This window comes from Oncorhynchus mykiss, chromosome 27 (assembly GCF_013265735.2).
Source record: "Oncorhynchus mykiss isolate Arlee chromosome 27, USDA_OmykA_1.1, whole genome shotgun sequence".
NCBI lineage: Eukaryota > Metazoa > Chordata > Actinopteri > Salmoniformes > Salmonidae > Oncorhynchus > Oncorhynchus mykiss.
In genome coordinates this window covers 17,084,628-17,101,538 of record NC_048591.1, presented here as the reverse complement: position 1 = coordinate 17,101,538, position 16,911 = coordinate 17,084,628, and the positions used below count along the sequence as shown (strand labels likewise).

Below are 16,911 nucleotides of genomic sequence, written 5' to 3'. Positions count from 1 at the left end.
ATTGATTTTGACTCAATAGGCCATAATTGATTTTGACTCTATAGGCCATAATTTATTTTGACTCAATAGGCCATAATTTATTTTGACTCAATAGGCCATAATTGATTTAGACTCTATAGGCCATAATTGATTTTGACTCTATAGGCCATAATTGATTTTGACTCTATAGGCCTGGCATATTGCCACTGTCAAGGAGCTTTCCATACGGATTTGGTTATTTTGCCTAAAATCCTACCTATAGGAACATAAAAACAACAACTCTGCATCTCTGCCCAGCCTGTCAAGAGCAGCCAAAAGGGTGTTAAACATCCCTAGTGGCTCTGCAAGTGTGGAGGGGATATTTCTTTCTAGAATAGCCTTGAAATAATTGTATTCATATAGTCTAAATAATGTCTGGCTCCTGACCTATTTAGTGTTTATATGCTGTTTAATATGACATGTAGCCTATTTGAAATGATGTTCGCTTCTTACATTTACCCTTTCATGTTTATTAAACGACTTTCAATTCAAATCATATGGTTTGGTTTCAACACTTCTAAACCAAATGGTAGAGCTAGGTAGTCAGAAAATAGATGGGTGTTGGTTGAATTGTCATTTTAATGACTTAGAGCCAATTTGGTGGGGCTGTTTTTTCCCCTGTTAGGTTGGATCGGTTTTTAGCGGAGCGGTTGGAAAGGACATGCTCTGTGAGCAATGAGCGGGATTTCCGACAGCTCAACTCTGCTCACATACTCTGCTCCATACATACAGTACAGGCCCTTCAGAGAAACTGACTTCTGACCCAGTTGGCAGGCTTCGGGCCTGGTATGCATCCCAAATGGTGTCCTATTCCCTACATAATGCACTACTTTTAACCAGGGTCCGTAGGGCTTTGGTCAAAAGTATTGCACTATATACACGCTTAGAAAAATGGGTTCCAAAGGGTTCTTTGGCTGTCCCCATAGAATAACCCTTTTTGGTTCCAGGTAAAAATAATTTTTGGTTCCATTAAGAACCCTATGTGGAAAGGGTTTTTACATGGACCGAAAAGGATGACCAAAATGGGTTCTTCAAAGGGTTCTGCTATGGGGATAACCAAAGAACCCTTTTCGGTTCTAGATAGCAACTTTTTTTCTAACAGTTTGGGGAATAGGGTGCCATTTGGGACAAGACCAGGTCAACAACAGCAGCCTGCATCCTTCAGATTTGTAGCTCATGTCCTCCTGTTATCCTGCTGTTGACACTGACAATCAATAAGCTCTCTCTCTCTGTTTATCTCTCTCTCACACCCTTTCACTGTCACTCACTTACTTATTCACTCACTCATTCACTCACTCATTCACTCACTCACTGACTCTCTATCTCACTCCCACTCACTCTCTCGCCACACATGGTGTTGGGTAGATTAGCGAGTGAGTGGCAGTGGCACCTCCTGGTACGGTTGTGATAGAGGGTATTGTATGGGCTGTGGTATGGGGGTATGAGGGGGATATTGTGTGTAGTGACTGACGGTGGAGAGGTCTTAGGATGTAGCCCTGAGGGTGGCAAGGGGACCATGATGGAGACATGGGGGGAGGTTAATTAAAACCTGAAATGGAAAAATAGACCCACGTTGTTCCCACGACACTGGCAGAGTGACTTGGGGGCTGAGCCTGAAGCCGGGGCTTGGAAGATGGTAGGGGGTATGGGGACGGGTGGGAGGGGACACAGGAGGAGGGTGAGGGCTACCGGCAGAACCTGCGGTTAGGCTATATTATTAATCCATCTACTGCCTCGCCAGCACTCTGCTAGGCTCTCACTGGACCTACTACTGCCTATTCCTGGTTCTGTGTGCAGTACAACTACCTAAGTACAACCAGTCATTCAGGCTCTCTCCATTGAGTCTACAGACTACTCTTTATAGACAATAATTGAAGCCTCACTTAGCTCTTCCTATTGTCCATGCACAATTGAACTCTGTTAGACAAGGAAATGTTAGAGACAGGAGGAAATGTTGGCTTGTTTCAGACATGAGACATGTGAGGTTGTGGTTGACTAGAAGTGGCACACTGTTTCCTCCTGTCTGTCTGTCTGCCTCGGGCTGTTACTGTAAGGTAGTGTGATAATCATTGTGTGCAGCAGTAGTCTGTCTGTAACCAGGCTGCCTTCTCCAGGGTAGTCAGACAGCAGGGGAGCATAGCCACAGCTCTCGCTCGCTCGCTCTCTCTCTCTATCTATCTATAATTTCTTTCTTTCTTTCTTTTTCTCTTTCTTTCTTTTTTTCTTTCTTTCTCTCGTGCCATGTTAGACGCTGCCTGAGGATGCCTGTATGATTCATGGCTGCTGATTGTTGACGGTTTATGTCATGGTTTTATGTCATGCTTTGGTTTTCCCCACTTTAGCTGCCCACGCTTTTCCTTTCTGTCCATTTTCTGGAAAAACATCTGGACTCCAAGAAACTGCCCTACCTCCCTCCCTCCCCCCCTCCCTCCCTCCCTCCCTCCCATTCCATCCTTCTCACTTACTCCCCCCTCTAAAGCAAACAATGTAAAGCTCTCTGGCCATGTGACAGGGAGGAGGTGGTAGAGGGGTAAGATGGAAGGTCTGGGATGAGTAAAGGCTTCTCAAGCCACGGATCCAAACTATACTCTCATGTAGCCTTTGATTGTAGTGATGAGGTTTCATTGGGATTACATCTTTGGAGAGAAAAGTCCCACATTGCACACAGACATTAGTACACACGGCTCCTGTTGCTTGGCTCCTGGCATGATGTTCTCTGCCAAAAATGTGCTGAAAGAGATGTAGTGGGCAGAGCTGGGTAGGAGGGTACCGGGGGGTAGAGGAGGGGAAGAGGTGGTGTAGTGGAGGGATAAGGGGTACAAGGAGGGGAGAAGAGTGGGGAGTACCAGAAAGGGGTGGAGTTGGAGAGATATCAGGGGGTGGCCACATGGCTGTTTGGGGGTAGATGGAAAGAGAGAGGGAGAGAAGGGAGGTTTGGATGTGAGAGGGATCAGTAGAGATCAGTATCTCTGAGCAGCAGGCTGTGGTACTGGAGGGAGTCTAACGGTACTTACTGCTGCGTGGGAAGAGGAAAGATGCCCAGAAACTCTGAAACGTCTCTAATACGTCTGTAGAACGTCTGTAGAACCACCGTATTGGAATGTGTACATCCTAATGACTGTATGATGAAGATAACCAGTGAGTAAACCACAATCTGTTTGTTACATCATTACGGAGTAATATTTAGGATTGGACTAATATAGGGATAATTTATCTCTACTTCTTTAGAATTTAGACACGTCCAGTGTAGTGATTGTATTTATTTTAACAAGGAGCATGTTTCTTTATATGATGTTATATAGGCGTTGATCTACGCACTTAACAGTTAACCAGTTAGCTTTGTTGTTGGCAGCCAGCCAGACAGGCTTAGGGTTAGGGTTATGGTTAGGGCTTGCACTAGCAGGTTCAGCTCAACCCTCCACCAGCCACTCTCCAAGTCTGCATCCCTATGGACCCTGGTCAAAAGTAGTGCACTATATTATAGGGAATAGGGTGCCACTTCAGACGCACACAGACCAAGTGTGCCATCGCTTCCCCTTAGGACACTAGCTATCTGCCCGTAGATCTGATGTTTGTTCCATGACAAAATGTTCCTACTGCACTGACTGTGTCCCAAAAAGCGATGTATGGACTCTATATTAAATAGGGAAAGTAGTGCACTATATAGGGAATAAAGTGGCATTTGGGACACTGCCAGGAAATGTTCCTATAAAGGGAATGATGTTGCGTAAGGAGAGGAAGTCTTATCCCCTGTAGGGATAGGTTAGTCGGCCACACACAAGCACACCCTCACCTTAGTAACAAACGTACTGCTGGTGGCATTTTGGACCTTTGTCCCTCCACCGTGCTGGGTTTCATGTCATTGTTGCGATGCAACATTACACTGCACACAGTTTTACAGCCATGGTTGTGTAGTAACAAGCAGTTCCCGTCCTGACTCGTTGCCAGACCAGGGTTACATCCCAAATGGCACCATATTCCCTGTATAGTGCACTACTTTTGATGGGCCCTGGTCAAAAGTAGAGCAAAATACATGGAATAGGGTGCCAATTGGATCGCAGGCCAGCCTTTTCTCCCAGGAGAAGGTACGTCGGAACGTCGGTTGGAACAGAATGTCTCAAGATTCTGTTACAGAATGCCCAGGACAGGACAGTGGAATTCCCAGATCGTATTCCCTGTTCTGTTGCCAACAGTCCCACCTCCGGTGAGAATGGAGATGGAGGCACTCTCACCATGTGGTGCAGTAGAACAATATGGCTCTACTGTACTCAATACAATGTACAACTGGCAGGACAGGCTAGTCAGAAGAGAGAGGAAGTCCTGAACTCTACTGTACTCAATACAATGTACAACTGGCAGGACAGGCTAGTCAGAAGAGAGAGGAAGTCCTGAACTCTACTGTACTCAATACAATGTACAACTGGCAGGACAGGCTAGTCGGAAGAGAGAGGAAGACCTGAACTCTACTGTACTCAATACAATGTACAACTGGCAGGACAGGCTAGTCGGAAGAGAGAGGAAGACCTGAACTCTACTGTACTCAATACAATGTACAACTGGCAGTACAGGCTAGTCGGAAGAGAGAGGAAGACCTGAACTCTACTGTACTCAATACAATGTACAACTGGCAGGACAGACTAGTCGGAAGAGAGAGGAAGACCTGAACTATACTGTACTCAATACAATGTACAACTGGCAGGACAGGCTAGTCGGAAGAGAGAGGAAGACCTGAACTCTACTGTACTCAATACAATGTACAACTGGCAGGACAGGCTAGTCGGAAGAGAGAGGAAGACCTGAACTCTACTGTACTCAATACAATGTACAACTGGCAGGACAGACTAGTCGGAAGAGAGAGGAAGACCTGAACTCTACTGTACTCAATACAATGTACAACTGGCAGGACAGGCTAGTCGGAAGAGAGAGGAAGACCTGAACTCTACTGTACTCAATACAATGTACAACTGGCAGGACATGCTAGTCGGAAGAGAGAGGAAGACCTGAACTCTACTGTACTCAATACAATGTACAACTGGCAGGACAGACTAGTCGGAAGAGAGAGGAAGACCTGAACTCATGGAAAGTCTTAGTTCTTTCACTTCTGTAACCACTGATGCTGCTATCTTAAGACTAGTGACAGTGACCGGAGGTTTTCCTTACAACACTGCACTCAAAGACTTGTACTGAGATAGAGTTGAGCACGCATATACTTAATTCCACTAAGAACTGTCTAGTTGGCCAGGTTAGTGTCAGTTATCTATGGAAGATTTCCCATGTTGACTCAACCTGTGATGTGACCCTGTTATGGAGGCCGTTGGAGTAAACCGGGATCTGACGTGGGTGTAGAGGTAAACATGGACGTTGTCATCCAAGGACACTCTCTACATCCCAAATAGTACCCTAAACCCTTTATAGTGCACTACTTCTGACCAGTTCTATATGGAATCATAGAGCTCGGGTCAAAAGTACTCTAAAATATAGGGAATAGGGTGGCATTTGGTGCATACCCTCTCCCTCTGGGAACTGCTAATATTTATTCAATTGGTGGTCAGACTTGTCTGTCTATGGACCAAAGTCCCTAGTCACTGACATGTGGACACAGCGCTGTAATGATACAGGTTAGACACAACACAGGTGAGTCACAGAGAAGATGGTCACTGTGTTGGAGAGAGGGGGTGGGGTACAGTATAGCCACAGGCCGGGGTCTGGAGAAAGGTGGGGTAGATACAGGACAGATGAAGTTTCAGTGAAAGGTTATCACTGTCACAGACAGTTCTATATGGAGACCCAGGTGGGATGAACTGTGATAAATGACTAGTGCGTCACGGAGCGTCAGACAAAGACGGGCGGGAACAGACATGCTGGGATACCTCTTTTGAGTGGAGTGGTCCTCTGTCCTCTTTATTCACACTAGACATATTGTTGAGGTGACTGTCGAGGGATATGGGCTGAAGGATGTTCCTATTGTGTTGATCTGCTGTGATATTAACACTAGCTAGTCCTTCTACACACCAACTTGCCTGGAGTATACTGCTTCAATGCACTAGGCTATTGTCGCAGCTTCACTGTGGAGTTGGGATCATATTGGAACAGGAGGACAGGTTTGGGATCTGAATAGACTTCTATAACAGACCTGTCTGTAGTGCCAGTCCCGGGTAGGTGAGAATATTTTCATTCATAGTAGATGGGAGAGAATTGGAAACTGTTTTTGAATTTTACTAGGTCATCTTCTTTCTCCATGTTTGCTATAGTAGCCTATCGATTCTATAGTGAGAGTGGTGTGTGTGTGTGTGTGTGTGTGTGTGTGTGTGTGTGTGTGTGTGTGTGTGTAAGGAGAGGAGAGAAGTGACAAGAGTAAGTGAGAGTGAGGGAGGATTGACAGGAGTGAGAGTGAGCGAGGAGAGGGTGGAGTGAGAGAGGAGCGAAGAGAGTGAGGGGTCTGTTCTGTTAGTTAAACGTGAGAGGTCTGTCTGCTTCTTGTCCTGTGAGTCAAGAGTTCGGAACCAGAGAGGGGACGTCACCCCTCAGGTGTCAGCAGGGTCAGGTCATGACCCCACAACAGGGGTCACAACTAGGGGTCACCTGTAGGGGACAGGGTTAGGGTTATTACAGGACAGCTGCTCTATTACAGGACAGCTGCTCTGTCAGGAGGCTGGCTGGATACTTAAATAAACATTGTCATGCTGAAACAAGAAGGGCCTTCCTCGAACTGCTGCCACAAAGTTGGAAGCACTGAATCATCTATAATGTCATTGTATGCTGTAGCGTACACTGGAACGCTACGGAACTAAGGGGCCTAGCCCGAACCATGAAAAACAGCCTCAGGCTATTATTGCTCCTCCACCAAACTTTACAATTGGCACTATGCATTCGGACAGGTAGCCTTCTCCTGGCATCCTCCAAAACCAGATTCGTCCGTCAGGTCTGCCAGATGGTGAAGCGTGATTCATCACTCCAGAGAATGTGTTTCCGCTGCTCCAGAGTCCAATGGTAGCGAGCTTTACACCACTCCAGCCGACGCTTGGCATTGCGCATGGGGATCTTAGGCTTGTGTGCGGCTGCTCGGGCATGGAAACCCATTTCATGAAGCTCCTGACAAACAGTTATTGTGCTGACGTTGCTTCCAGAGGCAGTTTGGAACTCAGTAGTGAGTGTTGCAACCGAGGACAGGCGATTTTTACGCGCTTCAGCACTCGGCTGTCCTGTTCTGTGAGCTTGTGTGGCCTACCACTTCACGGTTGATCCTTTGTTGCTCCTAGACATTTCACAATAACAGCATTTACAGTTGACCGGGGCAGCTCTAGCAGGGCAGAAATTTGGCACCAACTGACTTGTTGGAAAGGGGGCATCCTATGACGGTGCCATGTTGAGTCACTGAGCTCTTCAGTAAGGCCATTCTACTGCCAATGTTTCTCTATGGAGATTGCATGCCCGTGTGCTCAATTGTATAGACCTGTCAGCAACAGGTGTGGCTGAAATAGCCAAATCTACTAATTTGAATTGGTGTCCACATACACTATACAAAGGTATCTAGAGAACATAAGACCGTCAGTCCAGGACAGTTTGATCTGCTGCCTATGCTTTGCTACGATACCTATATTTAGCATGATTTGTAGATTTCTTCTGTTTGACACGTCTAATATTTTGTAAAACTGAGATAAACACACAACCAAAATGCAGTGTTGAGACGATAAAAATGATAGATATGACTTTTAAGGTGCAGTTTTAGAAATGTATATCCCATGTCTTCCTGTCCTGATCCCTCTGCTGTCCAGCAGTGTATCCTGACTTGTATTTCTGCCGCCCCTCACAGAGCTCTGTGGTCAGGTTCTAGCCCTATAATCCAAGCTAGAAGAGTTAGAAGCTTAGAGACCAGACCTCAGACAGTCATATAAGGTTTTATGCTGGTCTACCTGAGGGACCAACTATTTATGACCTCAGTACTAGTTGACGTTTTATTGTCACATTCAGTACAGTGAAATGGTTATCTTGCATACTATCTAATAGCTTTATGGTTTCAATCTCAACTCTGCTTCTGTTTTTTGTTCTTCCAAGAGAACAACCATCCATGGTGAGTGCATAAAAGTTAAATTGTTAAGTGAATACCCCCTACCCACCATTCTGTGTTGGACATACTGTTTATTTCTGTTACTCTGACCGACAAGACATGTTTTCTTCTTCTGTTTCAGAACTCGAGGCAAAGGAGGCGTGTGATTGGCTACGAGCGGCAGGATTCCCCCAATACGCTCAGCTCTTTGAAGGTAGTTAACTCAATCAGCCAATAACACACCATAACAATGCAACACTGGTACACACACAAACACACACACACACATTTGACTGTCAGCTCCCCTCTCCAGTCATGTATTATTGTGTGAGAGAATGGTTTGATCGTAACAGACACATTATAATAAGGTAATAAAGTCATAATAGACGAACTATAAAACAAAAACGTAAGTTTTATTTTGAAACAACCTCTGTTGTGAAATGAGCCACTGTTGATTTTAACATTGATGTAGAGTTTCTATATGAGGAGCGAATTATCTGGCATAGTCTGTCTTCCTCTTACACTGCCCTGCCCCCTCTGTCCCCTCCTCTCCGCTCATGTCCTCTCCGCTCATGTCCTCTCCTCTCCACTCATGTCCTCTCCGCTCATGTCCTCTCCCTTCCTCTCCGCTCATGTCCTCTCCCCTCCTCTCCGCTCATGTCCTCTCCGCTCATGTCCTCTCCCCTCGTCTCCGCTCATGTCCTCTCCGCTCATGTCATCTCCTCTCCGCTCATGTCCTCTCCCTTCCTCTCCGCTCATGTCCTCTCCCCTCCTCTCCTCTCATGTCCTCTCCGCTCATGTCCTCTCCGCTCATGTCCTCTCCCCTCCTCTCCGCTCATGTCCTCTCCGCTCATGTCCTCTCCCCTCCTCTCCGCTCATGTCCTCTCCCCTCCTCTCCGCTCATGTCCTCTCCGCTCATGTCCTCTCCCCTCCTCTCCGCTCATGTCCTCTCCCCTCCTCTCCTCTCATGTCCTCTCCGCTCATGTCCTCTCCCCTCCTCTCCTCTCATGTCCTCTCCGCTCATGTCCTCTCCGCTCATGTCCTCTCCCCTCCTCTCCGCTCATGTCCTCTCAGCTCATGTCCTCTCCCCTCCTCTCCGCTCATGTCCTTTCGGCTCATGTCCTCTCCCCTCCTCTCCGCTCATGTCCTCTCCGCTCATGTCCTCTCCCCTCCTCTCCGCTCATGTCCTCTCCGCTCATGTCCTCTCCCCTCCTCTCCGCTCATGTCCTCTCCGCTCATGTCCTCTCCCCTCCTCTCCGCTCATGTCCTCTCCCCTCCTCTCCGCTCATGTCCTCTCCGCTCATGTCCTCTCCCCTCCTCTCCACTCATGTCCTCTCCCCTCCTCTCCTCTCATGTCCTCTCCGCTCATGTCCTCTCCGCTCATGTCCTCTCCCCTCCTCTCCTCTCATGTCCTCTCCCCTCCTCTCCTCTCATGTCCTCTCCGCTCATGTCCTCTCCCCTCCTCTCCTCTCATGTCCTCTCCGCTCATGTCCTCTCCGCTCATGTCCTCTCCCCTCCTCTCCGCTCATGTCCTCTCCGCTCATGTCCTCTCCCCTCCTCTCCGCTCATGTCCTCTCCGCTCATGTCCTCTCCCCTCCTCTCCTCTCATGTCCTCTCCGCTCATGTCCTCTCCCCTCCTCTCCTCTCATGTCCTCTCCGCTCATGTCCTCTCCGCTCATGTCCTCTCCCCTCCTCTCCGCTCATGTCCTCTCCGCTCATGTCCTCTCCCCTCCTCTCCGCTCATGTCCTCTCCGCTCATGTCCTCTCCCCTCCTATCCGCTCATGTCCTCTCTTCTCATGTCCTCTCCGCTCATGTCCTTTCATGTCCTCTCCGCTCATGTCCTCTCCCCTCCTCTCCGCTCATGTCCTTTCCGCTCATGTCCCCTCCTCTCCGCTCATGTCCTCTCCGCTCATGTCCTCTCCGCTCATGTCCTCTCCCCTCCTCTCCGCTCATGTCCTCTCCGCTCATGTCCTCTCCCCTCCTCTCCGCTCATGTCCTCTCCGCTCATGTTCTCTCGACTCCTCTCCGCTCATGTCATCTCCGCTCATGTCCTCTCCCCTCCTCTCCGCTCATGTCCTCTCCCCTCCTCTCCACTCATGTCCTCTCCCCTCCTCTCCTCTCATGTCCTCTCCGCTCATGTCCTCTCCGCTCATGTCCTCTCCCCTCCTCTCCGCTCATGTCCTCTCCCCTCCTCTCCTCTCATGTCCTCTCCGCTCATGTCCTCTCCCCTCCTCTCCTCTCATGTCCTCTCCGCTCATGTCCTCTCCGCTCATGTCCTCTCCCCTCCTCTCCGCTCATGTCCTCTCCGCTCATGTCCTCTCCCCTCCTATCCGCTCATGTCCTCTCTTCTCATGTCCTCTCCGCTCATGTCCTTTCATGTCCTCTCCGCTCATGTCCTCTCCCCTCCTCTCCGCTCATGTCCTTTCCGCTCATGTCCCCTCCTCTCCGCTCATGTCCTCTCCGCTCATGTCCTCTCCGCTCATGTCCTCTCCCCTCCTCTCCGCTCATGTCCTCTCCGCTCATGTCCTCTCCCCTCCTCTCCGCTCATGTCCTCTCCGCTCATGTTCTCTCGACTCCTCTCCGCTCATGTCATCTCCGCTCATGTCCTCTCCCCTCCTCTCCGCTCATGTCCTCTCCGCTCATGTCCTCTCCCCTCCTCTCCGCTCATGTCCTCTCCGCTCATGTCCTCTCCGCTCATGTCCTCTACCCTCCTCTCCGCTCATGTCCTCTCCACTCATGTCCTCTCCCCTCCTCTCCGCTCATGTCCTCTCCGCTCATGTCCTCTCCGCTCATGTCCTCTCCCCTCTCCGCTCATGTCCTCTCCCCTCCTCTCCGCTCATGTCCTCTCCCCTCCTCTCTGCTCATGTCCTCTCCTCTCATGTCCTCTCCCCTCCTCTCTGCTCATGTCCTCTCCTCTCATGTCCTCTCCCCTCCTCTCCGCTCATGTCCTCTCCGCTCATGTCCTCTCCTCTCCGCTCATGTCCTCTCATGTCCTCTCCCCTCCTCTCCGCTCATGTCCTGTCCTCTCCTCTCCCCTCCTCTCCTCTCATGTCGTCTCCGCTCATGTCCTCTCCCCTCCTCTCCGCTCATGTCCACTCCGCTCATGTCCTCTCCCCTCGTCTCCGCTAATGTCCTCTCCGCTCATGTCCTCTCCACTCCTCTCCGCTCATGTCCTCTCCCCTCCTCTCCGCTCATGTCCTCTCCGCCCATCTCCTCTCCCCTCCTCTCCGCTCATGTCCTCTCCGCCCATGTCCTCTCCCCTCCTCTCCGCTCATGTCCTCTCCGCCCATGTCCTCTCCGCTCATGTCCTCTCCGCTCATGTCCTCTCCGCTCATGTCCTCTCCGCCCATGTCCTCTCCTCTCCACTCATGTCCTCTCCGCTCATGTCCTCTCCCTTCCTCTCCGCTCATGTCCTCTCCCCTCCTCTCCGCTCATGTCCTCTCCGCTCATGTCCTCTCCCCTCGTCTCCGCTCATGTCCTCTCCGCTCATGTCCTCTCCTCTCCGCTCATGTCCTCTCCCTTCCTCTCCTCTCATGTCCTCTCCCCTCCTCTCCTCTCATGTCCTCTCCGCTCATGTCCTCTCCGCTCATGTCCTCTCCCCTCCTCTCCTCTCATGTCCTCTCCGCTCATGTCCTCTCCGCTCATGTCCTCTCCGCTCATGTCCTCTCCCCTCCTCTCCGCTCATGTCCTCTCCCCTCCTCTCCGCTCATGTCCTCTCCGCTCATGTCCTCTCCCCTCCTCTCCGCTCATGTCCTCTCCCCTCCTCTCCTCTCATGTCCTCTCCGCTCATGTCCTCTCCCCTCCTCTCCTCTCATGTCCTCTCCGCTCATGTCCTCTCCGCTCATGTCCTCTCCCCTCCTCTCCGCTCATGTCCTCTCAGCTCATGTCCTCTCCCCTCCTCTCCGCTCATGTCCTTTCGGCTCATGTCCTCTCCCCTCCTCTCCGCTCATGTCCTCTCCGCTCATGTCCTCTCCCCTCCTCTCCGCTCATGTCCTCTCCGCTCATGTCCTCTCCCCTCCTCTCCGCTCATGTCCTCTCCGCTCATGTCCTCTCCCCTCCTCTCCGCTCATGTCCTCTCCCCTCCTCTCCGCTCATGTCCTCTCCGCTCATGTCCTCTCCCCTCCTCTCCACTCATGTCCTCTCCCCTCCTCTCCTCTCATGTCCTCTCCGCTCATGTCCTCTCCGCTCATGTCCTCTCCCCTCCTCTCCGCTCATGTCCTCTCCCCTCCTCTCCTCTCATGTCCTCTCCGCTCATGTCCTCTCCCCTCCTCTCCTCTCATGTCCTCTCCGCTCATGTCCTCTCCGCTCATGTCCTCTCCCCTCCTCTCCGCTCATGTCCTCTCCGCTCATGTCCTCTCCCCTCCTCTCCGCTCATGTCCTCTCCGCTCATGTCCTCTCCCCTCCTCTCCTCTCATGTCCTCTCCGCTCATGTCCTCTCCCCTCCTCTCCTCTCATGTCCTCTCCGCTCATGTCCTCTCCGCTCATGTCCTCTCCCCTCCTCTCCGCTCATGTCCTCTCCGCTCATGTCCTCTCCCCTCCTCTCCGCTCATGTCCTCTCCGCTCATGTCCTCTCCCCTCCTATCCGCTCATGTCCTCTCTTCTCATGTCCTCTCCGCTCATGTCCTTTCATGTCCTCTCCGCTCATGTCCTCTCCCCTCCTCTCCGCTCATGTCCTTTCCGCTCATGTCCCCTCCTCTCCGCTCATGTCCTCTCCGCTCATGTCCTCTCCGCTCATGTCCTCTCCCCTCCTCTCCGCTCATGTCCTCTCCGCTCATGTCCTCTCCCCTCCTCTCCGCTCATGTCCTCTCCGCTCATGTTCTCTCGACTCCTCTCCGCTCATGTCATCTCCGCTCATGTCCTCTCCCCTCCTCTCCGCTCATGTCCTCTCCCCTCCTCTCCACTCATGTCCTCTCCCCTCCTCTCCTCTCATGTCCTCTCCGCTCATGTCCTCTCCGCTCATGTCCTCTCCCCTCCTCTCCGCTCATGTCCTCTCCCCTCCTCTCCTCTCATGTCCTCTCCGCTCATGTCCTCTCCCCTCCTCTCCTCTCATGTCCTCTCCGTTCATGTCCTCTCCGCTCATGTCCTCTCCCCTCCTCTCCGCTCATGTCCTCTCCGCTCATGTCCTCTCCCCTCCTCTCCGCTCATGTCCTCTCCGCTCATGTCCTCTCCCCTCCTATCCGCTCATGTCCTCTCTTCTCATGTCCTCTCCGCTCATGTCCTTTCATGTCCTCTCCGCTCATGTCCTCTCCCCTCCTCTCCGCTCATGTCCTTTCCGCTCATGTCCCCTCCTCTCCGCTCATGTCCTCTCCGCTCATGTCCTCTCCGCTCATGTCCTCTCCCCTCCTCTCCGCTCATGTCCTCTCCGCTCATGTCCTCTCCCCTCCTCTCCGCTCATGTCCTCTCCGCTCATGTTCTCTCGACTCCTCTCCGCTCATGTCATCTCCGCTCATGTCCTCTCCCCTCCTCTCCGCTCATGTCCTCTCCGCTCATGTCCTCTCCCCTCCTCTCCGCTCATGTCCTCTCCGCTCATGTCCTCTCCGCTCATGTCCTCTACCCTCCTCTCCGCTCATGTCCTCTCCACTCATGTCCTCTCCCCTCCTCTCCGCTCATGTCCTCTCCGCTCATGTCCTCTCCGCTCATGTCCTCTCCCCTCTCCGCTCATGTCCTCTCCCCTCCTCTCCGCTCATGTCCTCTCCCCTCCTCTCTGCTCATGTCCTCTCCTCTCATGTCCTCTCCCCTCCTCTCTGCTCATGTCCTCTCCTCTCATGTCCTCTCCCCTCCTCTCTGCTCATGTCCTCTCCTCTCATGTCCTCTCCCCTCCTCTCCGCTCATGTCCTCTCCGCTCATGTCCTCTCCTCTCCGCTCATGTCCTCTCATGTCCTCTCCCCTCCTCTCCGCTCATGTCCTGTCCTCTCCTCTCCCCTCCTCTCCTCTCATGTCGTCTCCGCTCATGTCCTCTCCCCTCCTCTCCGCTCATGTCCACTCCGCTCATGTCCTCTCCCCTCGTTTCCGCTAATGTCCTCTCCGCTCATGTCCTCTCCACTCCTCTCCGCTCATGTCCTCTCCCCTCCTCTCCGCTCATGTCCTCTCCGCCCATCTCCTCTCCCCTCCTCTCCGCTCATGTCCTCTCCTCTCCGCTCATGTCCTCTCATGTCCTCTCCCCTCCTCTCCGCTCATGTCCTGTCCTCTCCCCTCCTCTCCTCTCATGTCGTCTCCGCTCATGTCCTCTCCCCTCCTCTCCGCTCATGTCCACTCCGCTCATGTCCTCTCCCCTCGTCTCCGCTAATGTCCTCTCCGCTCATGTCCTCTCCACTCCTCTCCGCTCATGTCCTCTCCCCTCCTCTCCGCTCATGTCCTCTCCGCCCATCTCCTCTCCCCTCCTCTCCGCTCATGTCCTCTCCGCCCATGTCCTCTCCCCTCCTCTCCGCTCATGTCCTCTCCGCCCATGTCCTCTCCGCCCATGTCCTCTCCGCTCATGTCCTCTCCGCTCATGTCCTCTCCGCCCATGTCCTCTCCGCTCATGTCCTCTCCGCCCATGTCCTCTCCGCCCATGTCCTCTCCGCTCATGTCCTCTCCGCCCATGTCCTCTCCGCTCATGTCCTCTCCGCTCATGTCCTCTCCGCTCATGTCCTCTCCGCTCATGTCCTCTCCCCCCATGTCCTCTCCCCCCATGTCCTCTCCGCTCATGTCCTCTCCGCTCATGTCCTCTCCCCTCATGTCCTCTCCGCTCATGTCCTCTCCTCTCATGTCCTCTCCCCTCCTCTCCGCTCATGTCCTCTCCCCTCCTCTCTGCTCATGTCCTCTCCGCTCATGTCCTCTCCCATCCTCTCCGCTCATGTCCTCTCCGCTCATGTCCTCTCCCCTCTCCGCTCATGTCCTCTCCCCTCTCCGCTCATGTCCTCTCCGTTCATGTCCTCTCCCCTCCTCTCCGCTCATGTCCTCTCCTCTCCTGTCCTCTCCCCTCCTCTCCTCTCATGTCCTCTCCCCTCATGTCCTCTCCCCTCATGTCCTCTCCGCTCATGTCCTCTCCCCTCATCTCCGCTCATGTCCTCTCCCCTCCGCTCATGTCCTCTCCGCTCATGTCCTCTCCCCTCCTCTCCGCTCATGTCCTCTCCCCTCCTCTCCTCTCATGTCCTCTCCTCTCATGTCCTCTCCCCTCCTCTCCGCTCATGTCCTCTCCCCTCCGCTCCCCTCCTCTCCGCTCATGTCCTCTCCCCTCCTCTCCGCTCATGTCCTCTCCCCTCTCCGCTCATGTCCTCTCCGCTCATGTCCTCTCCCCTCATGTCCTCTCCCCTCATGTCCTCTCCCCTCATGTCCTCTCCCCTCATGTCCTCTCCCCTCATGTCCTCTCCCCTCATGTCCTCTCCGCTCATGTCCTCTCCCCTCCTCTCCGCTCATGTCCTCTCCGCTCATGTCCTCTCCCATCCTCTCCGCTCATGTCCTCTCTGCTCATGTCCCCTCCTCTCCGCTCATGTCCTCTCCCCTCTCCGCTCATGTCCTCTCCCCTCTCCGCTCATGTCCTCTCCCCTCCTTTCCTCTCATGTCCACTCCTCTCATGTCCTCTCCCCTCCTCTCCGCTCATGTCCTCTCCCCTCCTCTCCTCTCATGTCCTCTCCTCTCATGTCCTCTCCCCTCCTCTCCGCTCATGTCCTCTCCTCTCATGTCCTCTCCTCTCATGTCCACTCCTCTCATGTCCTCTCCGCTCATGTCCTCTCCCCTCCTCTCCTCTCATGTCCTCTCCCCTCATGTCCTCTCCCCTCCTCTCCGCTCATGTCCTCTCCTCTCATGTCCTCTCCTCTCATGTCCTCTCCTCTCATGTCCACTCCTCTTATGTCCACTCCTCTTATGTCCACTCCTCTTATGTCCACTCCTCTCATGTCCTCTCCGCTCATGTCCACTCCTCTCATGTCCTCTCCGCTCATGTCCTCTCCTCTCATGTCCTCTCCCCTCCTCTCCGCTCCTCTCATGTTCTCTCCCCTCCTCTCCCCTCATGTCCTCTCCCCTCATGTCCTCTCCCCTCATGTCCTCTCCCCTCATGTCCTCTCCCCTCATGTCCACTCCTCTCATGTCCTCTCCCCTCCTCTCCTCTCATGTCCTCTCCTCTCATGTCCTCTCCTCTCATGTCCTCTCCCCTCCTCTCCGCTCATGTCCTCTCCTCTCATGTCCTCTCCCCTCCTCTCCGCTCATGTCCACTCCTCTTATGTCCACTCCTCTCATGTCCTCTCCGCTCATGTCCTCTCCCCTCCTCTCCCCTCATGTCCTCTCCCCTCATGTCCTCTCCCCTCATGTCCTCTCCCCTCCTCTCCGCTCATGTCCTCTCCTCTCATGTCCTCTCCCCTCCTCTCCGCTCATGTCCTCTCCGCTCATGTCCTCTCCCCTCCTCTCCGCTTATGTCCACTCCTCTCATGTCCTCTCCCCTCCTCTCCGCTCATGTCCTCTCCCCTCCTCTCCTCTCATGTCCTCTCCTCTCATGTCCTCTCCCCTCCTCTCCGCTCATGTCCTCTCATCTCATGTCTTCTCCCCTCCTCTCCGCTCATGTCCTCTCCGCTCATGTCCTCTCCCCTCCTCTCCACTCATGTCCTCTCCTCTTATGTCCACTCCTCTCATGTCCTCTCCGCTCATGTCCTCTCCCCTCCTCTCCGCTCATGTCCTCTCCTCTCATGTCCTCTCCCCTCCTCTCCGCTCACGTCCTCTCCGCTCATGTCCTCTCCCCTCCTCTCCGCTCATGTCCTCAGCTCTTATTTCCTGTCCTCTCCCCTCATGTCCTCTCCCCTCATGTCCTCTCCCCTCATGTCCTCTCCCCTCATGTCCTCTCCCGTCCTCTCCGCTCATGTCCTCTCCCCTC

The 16,911-nt window shown here is 52.9% G+C and overlaps 1 protein-coding gene across 10 annotated transcripts in view; it reads left to right on the top strand.

The window, feature by feature from the left end:
- Positions 1–16,911, top strand: part of stard13b (StAR-related lipid transfer (START) domain containing 13b) — a 98,842-nt gene that overhangs the window by 67,173 nt on the left and 14,758 nt on the right. For 6 of the 10 annotated variants that reach the window (XM_036965807.1, XM_036965809.1, XM_021587774.2 and 3 more), the window contains one exon: positions 8,208–8,279. In XM_036965807.1, coding sequence (XP_036821702.1) covers positions 8,208–8,279 — 72 coding nt within the window. The other 4 variants (XM_021587776.2, XM_036965810.1, XM_021587779.2 and 1 more) reach the window with 4 other exon arrangements.